This window comes from Indicator indicator, chromosome 7 (genome assembly GCF_027791375.1).
Source record: "Indicator indicator isolate 239-I01 chromosome 7, UM_Iind_1.1, whole genome shotgun sequence".
NCBI lineage: Eukaryota > Metazoa > Chordata > Aves > Piciformes > Indicatoridae > Indicator > Indicator indicator.
Window position 1 is genome coordinate 28,405,234 of NC_072016.1, and position 12,954 is coordinate 28,418,187.

The following is a 12,954-nucleotide window of genomic DNA, read 5'->3' on the forward strand; positions in this document are numbered from 1 at the left end:
CTCCAAGGATACACAATAACATTAATTCCACAGATGCTCTCATTGATTTCAGCGAACAGCTCCCGACTTCAGAAATGCAACTGACCCCTTCAAAAGCTCTTTTGGTCTAGGACCCCATCACCCTGTCTTCTTGCAGGACCGAAAACACAATGTGATAAACCCATGGTTTCTTCCTCTAAGCTTGTCTCTCCTCCCTTTCCAACAGTTCAGAGAGAGGCAAGAGTCTCCGCAAGCACAGCTGAGGGCTGCTGACTGTCATCCCCTATAAATATGAAGCAGAGGCACAGTACATACCTGATCCTTTGCTGGTACCAGCAGCTCTTCAATCATCATGCTGTCCCGGGCATAAGAACTTCTGTTCAGCGTATAGGACCTATCCGAACTGAAGGAGCGGAGGCTGTTGTATTTACCATTTATCATAGAAAGTGCAGATGGCAATGAGATGAACAAAAAATAAATAACAAAAAATTAATACATGCAACTTCCAGGGATAGCACAAAGTGGCAAAATAGACTTAATACATTAAATAAATACAAGGAGGAAAATGGAATAAGTATTTGACTGTAGTTACATATTCCCTTCCCTACAATATGAATAAACAAAATTACAACAGATGTTTACTGCTTTGACAGTAATGCCATGTTTTTAGAATAAATCCAGAAAAGTGTATTCAAATAGTTAGATGAACTTTGATAAATATCTTCACACCCTAATCCTTAAATGAGACGCATGAGGGCAGGTCCCAGGGGAGCTGTGTTAGGTTACAGTGTCTGCCCATTTGTCTCAGATTGCTGAAGCAGGTTTAACGAAGAGGAATTTTTATGTGCTGTCATTCTCTGAGAGTGGCTGAACCACTTCTGACTTTGTTATAAACACCCTAGCTACTAATTAAGTTAGAAAAATGAAATGAAAGAAGAAAAAATAAAAAACAATTTGCTTATTGATGATTAAACACAGATGCCAATGCTTTGGGTAATTATTTTGTGGATATTAGATTATTTGTAAGTAACTATGATCACTCTGAATGTGTTGCAAATAAATCAACGGAGGAGTGTGTTACACTTAACCCTGGAAGATACATTGTGGTATGTGCTAAAAACATGCTGCATGCCTAAACATGCTTGCTACATGACAAAAAACAAAGTAGTAAAAAATGTGAATTAATAAAAAGCAACATTCAACAATATATTACACTTCTGAACTAGCAACACTGTTCCAACTCAAATCTACAACTTGTTTCATGCATTTTGTAGTTGCTAATCAAAGTTTTCTAGTCTTTTAGCAAACTTTCTTCCTTGTGCTGGAAATGGAACTGGGATCTTATTACACACTATAGGCATTTGTTAAGCAGTCTTTTACATGATAAATGGCATAAAGAAATTCAGTTAGATTTGTTATAACAGAGGGATATTCTCTAAGGCTAAGCCCTCCCCCACCCCAAAATAAAAGCATATCACTTTCCAATGCTGAATAAAATGAAGATGAGCAATGGCAGCAGCAGAAAGATGTAACACAATGCCATGCCTTCTTACCTGACTTTTGGACTAAAGCAATTTACAGTAGAAAAGAAACAGGAGAAATAGAAAGCAAAGAATCAGACAGGAAAAGCAAGATGTTATGGCTGGATGGCTTATATATTCCATGTGTTTATTCCTTAATGTTACACTCAGAATCAATAGTAAGATTACTTTTTTGCTAAATAAAATATTTCACAGGAAAAAACATTGTATTAGTCTCCTCTGAGCATAACATGTGCAATGTAAAAAAATGAGTTACGCAGCAACAAATAGTAATGACACTGCTAAAACCAGAAGCATGGGAATATTAGATTCCTCTCTCTCTCAAAACAAAACAAAAAAGATAACATGAGGTTGAACCCTCAGATCTACCTAACTGATCTTGACGCTGAAGTTCTACTCTCCCACCTGCACAGTGAGAATTTAGACATCTGTGGGAAGTACTGCATTGTGTCCTTTATGCAAAGGTGCCCTGTAAATCAGTGCCCAGCTCTGCATACAGGGCACATTCCCTCTCCACCATCACTGCAGTGCTTCAGGACTGACCACATCTGATAGAGCTGTATGACCTTGCTCACGCTAACTTCTGTTTAAAAGCATCATGTCAGCCTTGTTAATTAAGTTTACAACAAAGTAAGATTCTCCCTTCAGACCTGTTTTGCTGATTTTCCAGCTAATGGACTATTTAAATGCATTTTGGCATTCCTTGTGAATGTATTGTCACATAAATACTTACTAACTTACCTAAAAATTGTAAGCGAAGCAAATCATGGCTGGGCACTAACTACTAAAGCACAAATTTGCACTGTATGCTGGCATTTCTAATGTGAACATAACAAGGAAGACTGAAGGGTAGACATCTAAGATTTACCTTGTGGGAGTTGCCATTTGCTGTTAGACAATGAACACACTTTTTAAAACAGATCTTTAAACTACAGCATAGGAAAAAGCCCTCAGGGCTCCAGCTTATGAGGTTTAATTATTAGCCCCCATACAATTCAACTGTCAGTAAACGCATTGCAAATCCACAACCTAAGAAACGATCTCTGCTCATACAGCTTTAACTGTTTTGAGCAATGCACATTTCAGGCTTGAACAAGATTCAAAAATGAAATCTAAACTCTTGATCTAGAAACACCTGAGCTGAAATCAACATTAGTCAGATATTATATTAAGTTTACAACATTTTATCAGGTTCAGAGAAACTTTGGTCTGCTTTCTGTAACACATAATCCATTCTCTGTCAAATGAAACCTTGCAACAAATTTAAGGAATGCTTGGTTTTTTTTTATTTTTGGGATCACTTTTCTTAAATATTGTCTATCTCAGTCAGATTACTCACTAGCACCTTTAAAGAAATAAAAGCACCAACACAGAAAAATGATTGTCATTCAGTTTTACTGGCATTTGCATTATTTGCCTAAATAAAGTTCATTAATGAACACTCTACTGCAAGTATCAATCTGACTAGCAATAGTGAAAAGAATTTTTTTTTCCACCCTGGCTGTTCTAGACCAGTGCCTAGACCAGCTGTGAACTGCTAGCAAAGAGGTGCCTTGGAGACGTTCAGAGCATGAGCAGATACCAGAAAAAGTGAATAGGTAGTTTTCTGTACCATTGCCATAAGAAGCCAACATGAATAAAGTATATGAAATAAAACTGCAATGAAGGTATGCTGTAAAGGCGCAGCATTACCACAACACGGAAGTACACCCCCTCTGCCTCGTTTCAAAGCAGACTCCAGCTTTGTGCGAAAGAGTGCGCTTGGTTTGTAAAAACTTGTAACAACTGTGCTGACACAAACACAAGACACAGCAAATACAATACCTGGCGGAGCGAGCTCCCAGGCTAAAGCCCATATATCCTTCAGCAGGCAAAGAATCATCTCCCAACTCTTTCAGATCCTGGGGTCCGAGGTATTTGTCCGTATCACCTGTCATTGCATCCTCACCTGCCAGCACAAAAGCCAGGCTGAAATCAGAAGCTACGTGTATCGTAAATGTTTGTGTGCTTAGTTAGTCATAACGCCCTTCTCTGCTCGCCAACAAGGAATCAGTCCCGTCACCCCCACTTTCCCTAAGGCTCTTTCCATGTAGCACGTTAATTATCCACCCTCTGAACGGGCCTGAGAAAAGAATTTTATTGGGGGTAAACTTTAGAAGCAAAACTCCACCTTGACGTAAATCCAATAAAGTTATACGAGGGATGACTTTTGCCCCATCGTTTAAGCAAGCTGAACAGTTCTTCTGTACTATGCACCACTGCACTCACTTTTGCTTTCCTTACCAAAAAGCCCGAGGTAGCAAACTCAAGTTAGGTTGTTCTGTATATAATAAATCAATTAAGTGCTGTCTGTGAGGGAGAGCCCGTTTGCACACCAGCACCCATAAATGCAGTAAGCTTGAATGGATGCTGAGTATAAGACCTGCCTTCCACCTAAGGCATTGCTCAAAAACTTTCTCAAGTTTGACTGTAGGAGAAGATTAATCTTTTTAATGAACTGCTTCACGCTCCTCGGTTGATTTTCTGCAGCATTTCACGAAGCCCCTTCCCTGGAGACTCAGCCGGGCTCCCGCGGCAGCAGAACAAAGCCCTGGTCCGGGGCAGCGCTGCCCCGGGAGCCGAGTCCCAGCCCCGAGCCGGAGGGGAACCCACCGGGAACAGCCGGGCATATTGGGGAGGAAGGCTACGGCAGAGAGGTACGAGATTAGTTAGTTAGTTAGTTTGCTTAAAAAACAAAACCAACAAAACTAAACAAAACCCCAACCAACCAAGCAACAAAAAACAAAACAAACAAAAAAACCAAACAAAAACCAACGCGAAAGGAAGGTAAGTCAAATGTTCGGAGAGGAGAGCAGGAGCCCCAAAGGGTTAACGGAGCAGCTCACTCTCGCTGGGAACATTTGCATACCATTACATCATGCAAAGCTACATTCCTGCATTGACAGAGCAAGTCCGAAATATGCCTTTTGCGGTCGTAGGAGTTTCCCTCCCCCCCCCCCCCCCCCCCCGGTTTCCTCCACAGCACAGAGCAGAGCTCCCTTTCCGACATTCACGCTCTCCTTTGTCGTGAACACGGTTTAGATGTGTAAATGTTGCACTAGAGCATATTTCAACAGGGTACTGGAGAGGGCAAGTGACTCCCAAGCCCAGATGAAAGCTTCCCTCTCTCATTCAAGGAGTTTAGTCCATTCACTAAACTCAGGAAACCACATGCGAGCTCTGGTTTAAAACTAACAATCAAGTCTAAAAATACCCCTTCAGCTACTGCTTTGCAAGCGGCAAACAAACCAACCAACTTTCTCTTCCAGCCCAGCAACAACCAGTATTTTAAGTAACAACTTAAAAGCTAAAACGTTCGTAATATATCAGAAAGCATTCAAAACAGAAACAGAAACATTATATATTAAGTTAAACTTTAAAAAGTCTTACTGTTTTGGAAAGCCATTTTCACCAGTCTGGTCTATAAGATTTTTTCCCCTGGTGTTTCCAAGAATTCCTATTAGTCCTATTAGTCCTTAAGCAGTGATTTAGAGTTAATCTCCAAACCAGCACAAGCAAACTAATCCCTGTGGGTCATATTCGCTTTCCACACAACAACTGAGATCTTCTTAACATCTTGATCTCTTCGTTATGTATTTTAGGACATGTGCATCTTTGTCCGTTCAACTCAGATCAAAGTTCTTTGTAAATATGAACCAAAATGAAAAATAATTACTACAGTTGAAAAAAAAAATTAAAACCCAACAAAAGCAATGAAAAAACACACACCACCTTTTAATCACTCTACAGACATCCCTTTAAAGCTTCTGCTGATTGGATTACAGCCTCCCTTGGCAAGCCTCTCGAATGGTGACATAAACGCAGGCACTCCAGTTGTTTGTATGTAAATAGGGGTGCTGGGAGGGTGTCGTTTTTCTGTAACTCGATCCCGGGGCCGAGGCGGGAGCGCGGGGCTGCGGGGAAGGGCGCTGCGCTCCGACCGCCTCCGCCGGGGCCGGGGCTGGGGCTGGGGCAGGGCTGGGCCTAGGGCCTCCGTGTTCGCCCTGCAGCGTGCGGGGCTTGTGTCCACAGAGAAAGGTTCAGAGCTTGAGCAAAATGGATCGCGGTGGGCAGGCGAAGCAGTGGCCCAGACAGGGTGAGGGCCACGGGCAGCTTTAGGCAGCTACCAACAAAGGCCAGTGAATGCGCAAACTTCTGCCCTTACCCCACCTGAAGACAAGCAGTGAGCCACTCTAAGAGGCGAGATATTTTCTTTAGGAGCATCATTTGTCAAAGGCAAGGTGGAGAATGATAAAACCCCCCCCACACCAAAACAACAACAAAAAAATCCAACCCTATTCCAGTTGAGCTGCAAAATACATTAGATCTTACCCTGCTCTGCAGCTAATCCAGCCAGAGCAGGATTACTCTGATGAAATGCGCTCATCAAAGGAAACGCTGCATCTAGGAGTGGTAATTTCAAAGAATTCCAGGCATTGTTTTGTGATCGTGGGAGGTTGGAGCAGAATGGGTGGTGCATGTTTCAGCAATCCCACTCTGTTTAATTAGTTGCCACGGTCTAATCCCCTGCCTTTCAGGTAAGGAGCACACTGTTTGCTCACAGGCACATTGCATTCTGCAGAGAGGTGCCATGGAAAAGTGAAGACAAAATTAATCTCTGAACTTAAACAATAGAGAAGTGCCTCAAAAAGTGAGGTTTCCTATGCTTGTGGTAGCTGTTTGCCCACTGTTAACACAGACATCACCTTTCTTCAACAAGTAACATATTATAAAGGAAAGATGGTGATTGCAACAAAGCAGTGTAGTGTTTGCTTTCATTAGTGGTTTTTCAAAAGTGATGAAAAAACACTAACGAAAACATTCAAAATGCAGGAAAGGAAAGCTGCAGTAGGTCACAGCAAAGGCCCACCAGTATACCCTGTTTCTTACAGCAGTCACAACTTCATAGCAGAATGTAAGAGCATGAAACAGTGGAAATCCTCTGGGATGTTTTCTAGCTGGAGCTGATTTAAGCACAAGAGGTTTGTTTAGTCATGAGCAGGTTTAAGGCTCTTTTTTCCCTTTTAAATTTCCTTCAGTTACAGTTTAAACTCGTGTAAACTTTTTACATTTGCTCCACCAGGGATGTGTACAAGGAATCACAATTCAACTACCTGTTGCAGAAAGAGCAGCACTTCTAGGCTGAAACTGGTTTCACTGATACCCCTTCCTGTTCTGGGACTTGCAGAGATGCAGTGAGCATTACTGCTCAATTTGCCCCCTATTTTGTAGATGTGAGCCCATTCCTCTGTCAGCTTTTTTCCCTTCTCCACAAGAAGTTTTTCCATACCTCTCATCACCTTTGTCATATTTTCTCATGTTTATGCAATTTTTCTGGTCCCTCAGCATATCTCCTACAGCTGGTAATTGTAAGATCTCAGAGGTAGGTGCTTTTTATAGAGCACATTGAGAAATCCAGGCTCTCTGGCAGCAGGAGAGAAGGTATTATGTGGCTTGGGAAAGGTTCCCAAACAAAATTTCATCATAGCCTGGGATCCAAATGGACACGTTTTCCTGAAGAGCCCTAAAGCTTTGGCCACTCCCTTGTCACAGCCTGTCCAGAGCTGCCCAGTCCAGAAGAGGTATAGCCACAATGAAAAGCAGGATGCTTCTAGTTGTAGCCAAGGTTTTGTTTTCACACAAGCAGGGAGAAAAGCTATTACTACAATGCTGAGAGTTTATGTATCTGTAAAATTTTATGGAGACAAGCTCCGAAAAATCTGAGCATAAAAATATAACAAATCAATCCCTCCTGATTAACAACAGACTTTCATGCCTGGGGATGCCCTGACCTGTCTTAAAGGCACTTAAACTGCTGTATCTCAGCAACTACTCAGGGATCAGGGAGTGTACACTCATGTCCTGTTAGGACATCTGTCTAACCTGCTAGAGACTGCTTAGCATGATGCTTACTCCTACTGAGAGAGGAATCTCCATTAAATGGGTTTAAAAGACTGTCCTTATTTACATCCAAAAGTTTGTTATCTACTAAAAACTAAATAAAAAAGAAACAGCAAACTCAAAAATTAGTGTTTCTTGACAATGACTCTGCATTGTCAACACCTGAAATATTTTTGCTTTGGGTTTTTTTACCTTTGCTGCTCACATTGGCTCATCCCTCTCTGTACTATCTTCTGTTGCTTACTGTCCCTTCACTTCTGGCATAGCAGTGCAGCTTTTGGGAGGGCTGCTGTGACACAGCTCATTGTTGGGTTGTAGCTGTCACAGCAGGGCTCCAGCTTCCTCCACCAGATTAAATCTCCTGCACTTTCCCCGGAGGGATGCTCCGAGGCTGAGCATGCAGAGACCACAAAGGAAGGGGTTCCCTCCAGGCCTCCCACAGAAGGCTGAGGTTGTGCCTTAGCATGGCTGATTCCCAGCTCCCTACCAGCCCTTTCCTCACAGGACTCCCAGCTGCCCAATATGTGCTGTGCCACTGACATCTGGAGACAGTGAGATGAAGGATCCAGTTCTTGCAGTCTTAGATTCCACATTTATAACATTAACAATATCTTTAAAAATTAAGGCAGAGCACATGTTCAGTTGTAATTGCTCTATATTCTTCTACAAACTTCCTGCAACAATAGAAAGAGAAGCCATCTTTTCTTTTTTTTTTCCAAAAACATTGCTCATTTCTTTCAAAAAAACACCATCTTTTTTTTTTTTTTTTTTTTTTTTTTTTTACTGTAGCAGCTTTCCAGCACTTAACCTCATTTGGGCAGATTTACCAGAGTAATCTAGGAAAAGTAAGAGAAGACCTTTCCTCTCAACCAGGCTGACTTTGAACCAAACTGTCCTCATCGAGGAAGAGAAATTACACAATTTCCATGCAATTAATTGGTCATTGGGCACAGCAAGATATAAACACAAGGAAACAGTTTCCTGACATTTGTCTCTGAGCTCTGTGACTCTACTTTCCAAGTCTTCAACTTCACTTATGAGAGAAACCTTGAGGACTCTGGCATATTAAGAAATCCTTAAACAAGTTTCTTTCACTGAAGCGTTTTGGCTGATGACATGAATGTTAGCCAGGCAAGGGAGAGCCCAGATTTGGCTCTCCCTTTGTGCTCCTTCTCTCATTTGGAAGCCAGTGCCCTGGCTGTGAGATTTGTCAGAGCGTATTGCTATCTTGAATATGTTTATTTCAATTGGTGTAGGTGGAAGCATTGTACATAAATGCCCTGTCAACACTCAGGAGTTGTGGGGATGGGCATCGGTATATTGTCTTGACAGATGTGCAGGTCAGGAAAGAGAGACACCTCAGTGGTTATTACCTCAAAGCTTGTAATTCATGATGTGCCTTGTATACTGGAATGCTTCAGCACAGATTAATGAAATACTAGTTATTTGGTTTGAGAGCTCCCTTTCAGCGTTAGGATTAGGAAATTACCCTGTTATACAAAAAACAGTCTCTTGGCTCCCCTAGTAGCAATGTGGGTGCCGAACACAGTCTCTAGGTGAGGAATCAATTTCATTACCTGCATTCTTGATTTTCAGGTTAGTTTGTTTTTTGTTAAACTGAAAGTTAGAGACTGTAAAAGCCTTCTCCAGTTTTGGCCTTTAAAATGATCCTGTACATTAAAAGCCACATTTTACGTCTTTGGTTCTAATATTCAGATTTCACAAAGGAGTGTTTCTCATCTGTACCTGTCTATGTGCTGTAGAGTCGGATAAGACAACAGTTACTGCCTCTATTAACTAGCACCATTCTGCATCGGTATTCCAATCAGTTAAAACAATACAGTATTTTCAGCAGTACAATAGTCTAGGAGAGTTATTTAGAAAACACAGATGTGAGACGAGCACTCTCCATTTGAAACAGCAGCAATGGGAACACAAGGACAAACTGAAAACAAACCAGTGAACAAATTAAACAATAGGTGCCTGCAATGAACTTAGCTAAATATCTTCTACACCTTACTGCTTAAATGCCGTAAAAATTAAAAGTAAATATATCACTAGGGATGAAGAAAGAGATTAACTAAAGAAGCACAAGAAAATTGAACCCAGTCACTTGTTTTCCTACAAGTGAAGGAAAAAAAATTGCAGCTTTACTGAAAGTGAATTGGGACTCACAAAACACTTTCAGGATGCTGTCACGTAGATCCATGCATTCAAAGCTGAGGAAGGCTGACCTAACAGGAGATGTTGATCAACGGGAGGGAAGCAGTTGCCAAAGGAGTTTTAAACACTTGGGCACCACCAAAGCCATGTCAAATGTGCCCACCACCAAGGAGTGAGCTGGGGTGAGCAGATTGCAAGTGCCCATAGCTCTGGAAAGTTTAAAGACACTTCAAGCAGAGGGCTTCATTGCCAACTCACAGAATCCACATCACTGCAAGGTGATACAGAAGAAATCTCAGCTACTAGGTTCTTCTTTCACACTAATAAACATCAGCATGTTGAGTCCAACACAGCACTTGCTTTATTCAGGACAAAAGTAATCTGATGTGTTGTAACTGAATGTCACATCTGAAATAACATTTTTTAAAAAATCCAACCCTGAAAATACTTCTTTCCAGTCTAAGGGTCCACTATCAATGGAAATCAACCATTTCACACCTGAATTAGTGCCAGGTTTTAAACAAACAAAATCTCATTCATTCTGCTGTTCACTTTCACTATCAGCTATTTCATCCAAAGTCTTCTGATACATGACCCTTTTGTCCAATATTTATTTTTTCACTTACAGTAATAAAGCAGTTGTCCACTTTATATAAGCAGCAGCAAAAAGACTATTCCAGGAAAGCGAAGGTAAATTGATTTAAAAAATTTAGAGTAAGAAATTCAGAAAAAGTTAGAGTGTTATCAGGAATAGCTCCAAGAGTTTTTCAAAACACTCTTAATTGTAAAGTAGAAATTATTGTTAGTGGGATAAGAGGAAAATTATCTGAAAGGATTAATTTTCAGACTAAGTAAAAAGAAGCAGCTTAAATTAAATATCAGTGCAATACAAAAATGCACAAATACCTTCTTCAACATCTGACAAATATTCAGCATCACTGAGTATTTCAGGGGCATTGGCTTTACGAACTGCATGATTTAAATAAACAGAATAATTAAATAAAAGTATAGACGTGTCAACAAAATGATCAATGTAAAATAATAATGACTGTGTAAAGACGATATCTAACTAATACTGTTTGGCTGTTACATTTTTTAAAACAAACATTTCTTAGAGCAAAAAACTGCAAAATATGAAAAAGAGTTTTTGAATTTTTAATACCTTCATCATCAGACATATCAAGAACTTCATTCATGGTTTCGGGTACATTCATTTTGTGCTTTTCTGTAACAGTCTGTCAAAGGAAAAAAATAATTTCATAGTGCAGACGTCTCTTTCCTTAAAATTTAAAAATTAAATGCAAAGTAGGACATATTTTTGTCTACAGTTTGCAAAACACAATTTATTTTTTAGCTTTTTATTTGATTGAACTATACATTATAAAAGACTACAGAAACAGGCAATATCCTATTTGTGTTTTAAACTGTATTCACATTTTCACAACAGAAAAAACATGAACTGAAGACATAGGAGATGATATCAAAGGAAGAAGCAAATGCACTGAAAGGAGTTTCCATACTAAGTGGTTTAATGAGAACTCTTTAAAATAGTCTAAGTTTTGAGCAGGAGTATATCATCTCTATTTAAACTAAATTTTATGAGGAAAGTATTGCTGCATTCTGGAAGCAGGCTTAATCTATGTGATTTTTTTTCAGAGGAGCCTCAGCATGAATTGTGTGTTCTTCCCACAAGTGAGAACAACTGCAACCACGTGCAGGCTAAATGATATCCCTTAAGGTATTTGTGCATTAAAGACACCAGAAGTGGTTGGTTGATTTTCATCCTGATGTTTGGATTGATTCAGACTCAAAGACCAGTATAAAAAATAATTAGAAGCAGAAAAAAACATATTATGAATGCCTGAAATCTGTTCCTAGAATGCCTGTGTATCCCACAAATGACACTTGCGCACATTTTACTCTCCATTGGGGAATACAGCACAACAAGCACTGGTAGAGTTTTAGGGCATGCAGGAGATCCTGCAGAGTTACCATTCAAGGAGCCTAGTGGAATTATTGGGGAGGGGAAGAAAAAAAAAAGAAAAAAAAGAAAAGGAAAGAAAAAAAGAAAGGGAAAGGGAAAAGGAAAGGGAAGGGGAAAAGGAAAGGGAAGGGGAAAAGGAAAGGGAAGGGGAAAAGGAAAGGGAAGGGGAAAAGGAAAGGGAAGGGGAAAAGGAAAGGGAAGGGGAAAAGGAAAGGGAAGGGGAAAAGGAAAGGGAAGGGGAAAAGGAAAGGGAAGGGGAAAGGGAAAGGAAGAATGAAAAGGAGGCAAAGCAAAACCCCCAAACAGCAAAACCCAAGCTCCAAACCAAAATCCACTCCTGTCTTTATGGTAGTTTTTTACTACATTATTTTTAATCACCATTATTTCTCATCCTTCATATACATATGAGAAATCATTAACAAGTTGAGGAGCTTTTCCATTTTCATTTATTTTAAAATATTTCCGTTTTTCTCTGACCTTGTGAATACTCATTTGGCAGTTCGTTTTTTCTTGGGCTACTGCCATCACTTGATATAGGCAGAAGAGCTCCTGCATGCTCACACTTATTTAATTTTGTGGAAGTTACTAGCAAAGCTTTTAACGAATTGCTGCTAAAGTAGCAAAATCACAGGACTTTGTTTTTCAGGCACTACTGTATTTTTTAATTTATGTTTGAGCATGAATTACAGTAAAATTAGCTATGTTCATCTCTGGTTTCATTAAATTTAGCCAAGAAAGTCACAAGAAGAAAATGGATATGCAGTAGCAGAGCTAAAATCTGCCTGTCATCCCAAATATTCATCATATTGCAAACACCTCTTTGCACTGGTAGACCACACAATGGGTGATGACAAAACATGGAACAGTCAGCAACAATTTCTGTCTCTGATAATGCCTAAAAATACATAAGTTCACATACTTCTCTTTTTCTTTTTAATCAGGGGTAAAAAATTGCAGAAAGGAAACAGTAAATTTGGAGCCAGTACTCTGAGTTTATGTTCTAAAGACCAAATTTTCGCTTTACTACTGTGCTTTACTACTGCTGCTTTACTATTAGTGCATGGAGGCTCCTCCCCTCAGAAAACTGTTCTCTCCAAAGAGCAATTTAGCAAAATGTTAGTGAGCAAAATATCTTTATGAGAAAGATCTGAGGTGAGACCTTATTGCTCTCTACAACTACTTGAAAAGAAGTTGGAGTGAGGTTGATGTTGGACTCTTCTCCCTAGCAACAAGTTATAGGATGAAAATGAAACGGCCTCAAGTTGTGCCAGAGGAGGCTTAGATAGGATATTAGAAGAAACTTCACTGAAATGGTTCACCAACACAAGAGCAGATTCCTCAGGGAGG

The 12,954-nt window shown here is 40.1% G+C and overlaps 1 protein-coding gene across 2 annotated transcripts in view; it reads right to left on the reverse strand.

The window, feature by feature from the left end:
* The window catches only part of ANK3 (ankyrin 3), a 207,418-nt gene that overhangs the window by 68,608 nt on the left and 125,856 nt on the right, over positions 1-12,954 (reverse strand). For both annotated transcript variants that reach the window (XM_054382436.1, XM_054382435.1), the window contains exons 22-25: positions 10,786-10,858; positions 10,530-10,592; positions 3,345-3,468; positions 295-397 (exon numbers count right to left, since the gene is read on the reverse strand). In XM_054382436.1, coding sequence (XP_054238411.1) covers positions 295-397; positions 3,345-3,468; positions 10,530-10,592; positions 10,786-10,858 — 363 coding nt within the window. The remainder of the gene's footprint in view (positions 1-294; positions 398-3,344; positions 3,469-10,529; positions 10,593-10,785; positions 10,859-12,954) is intronic.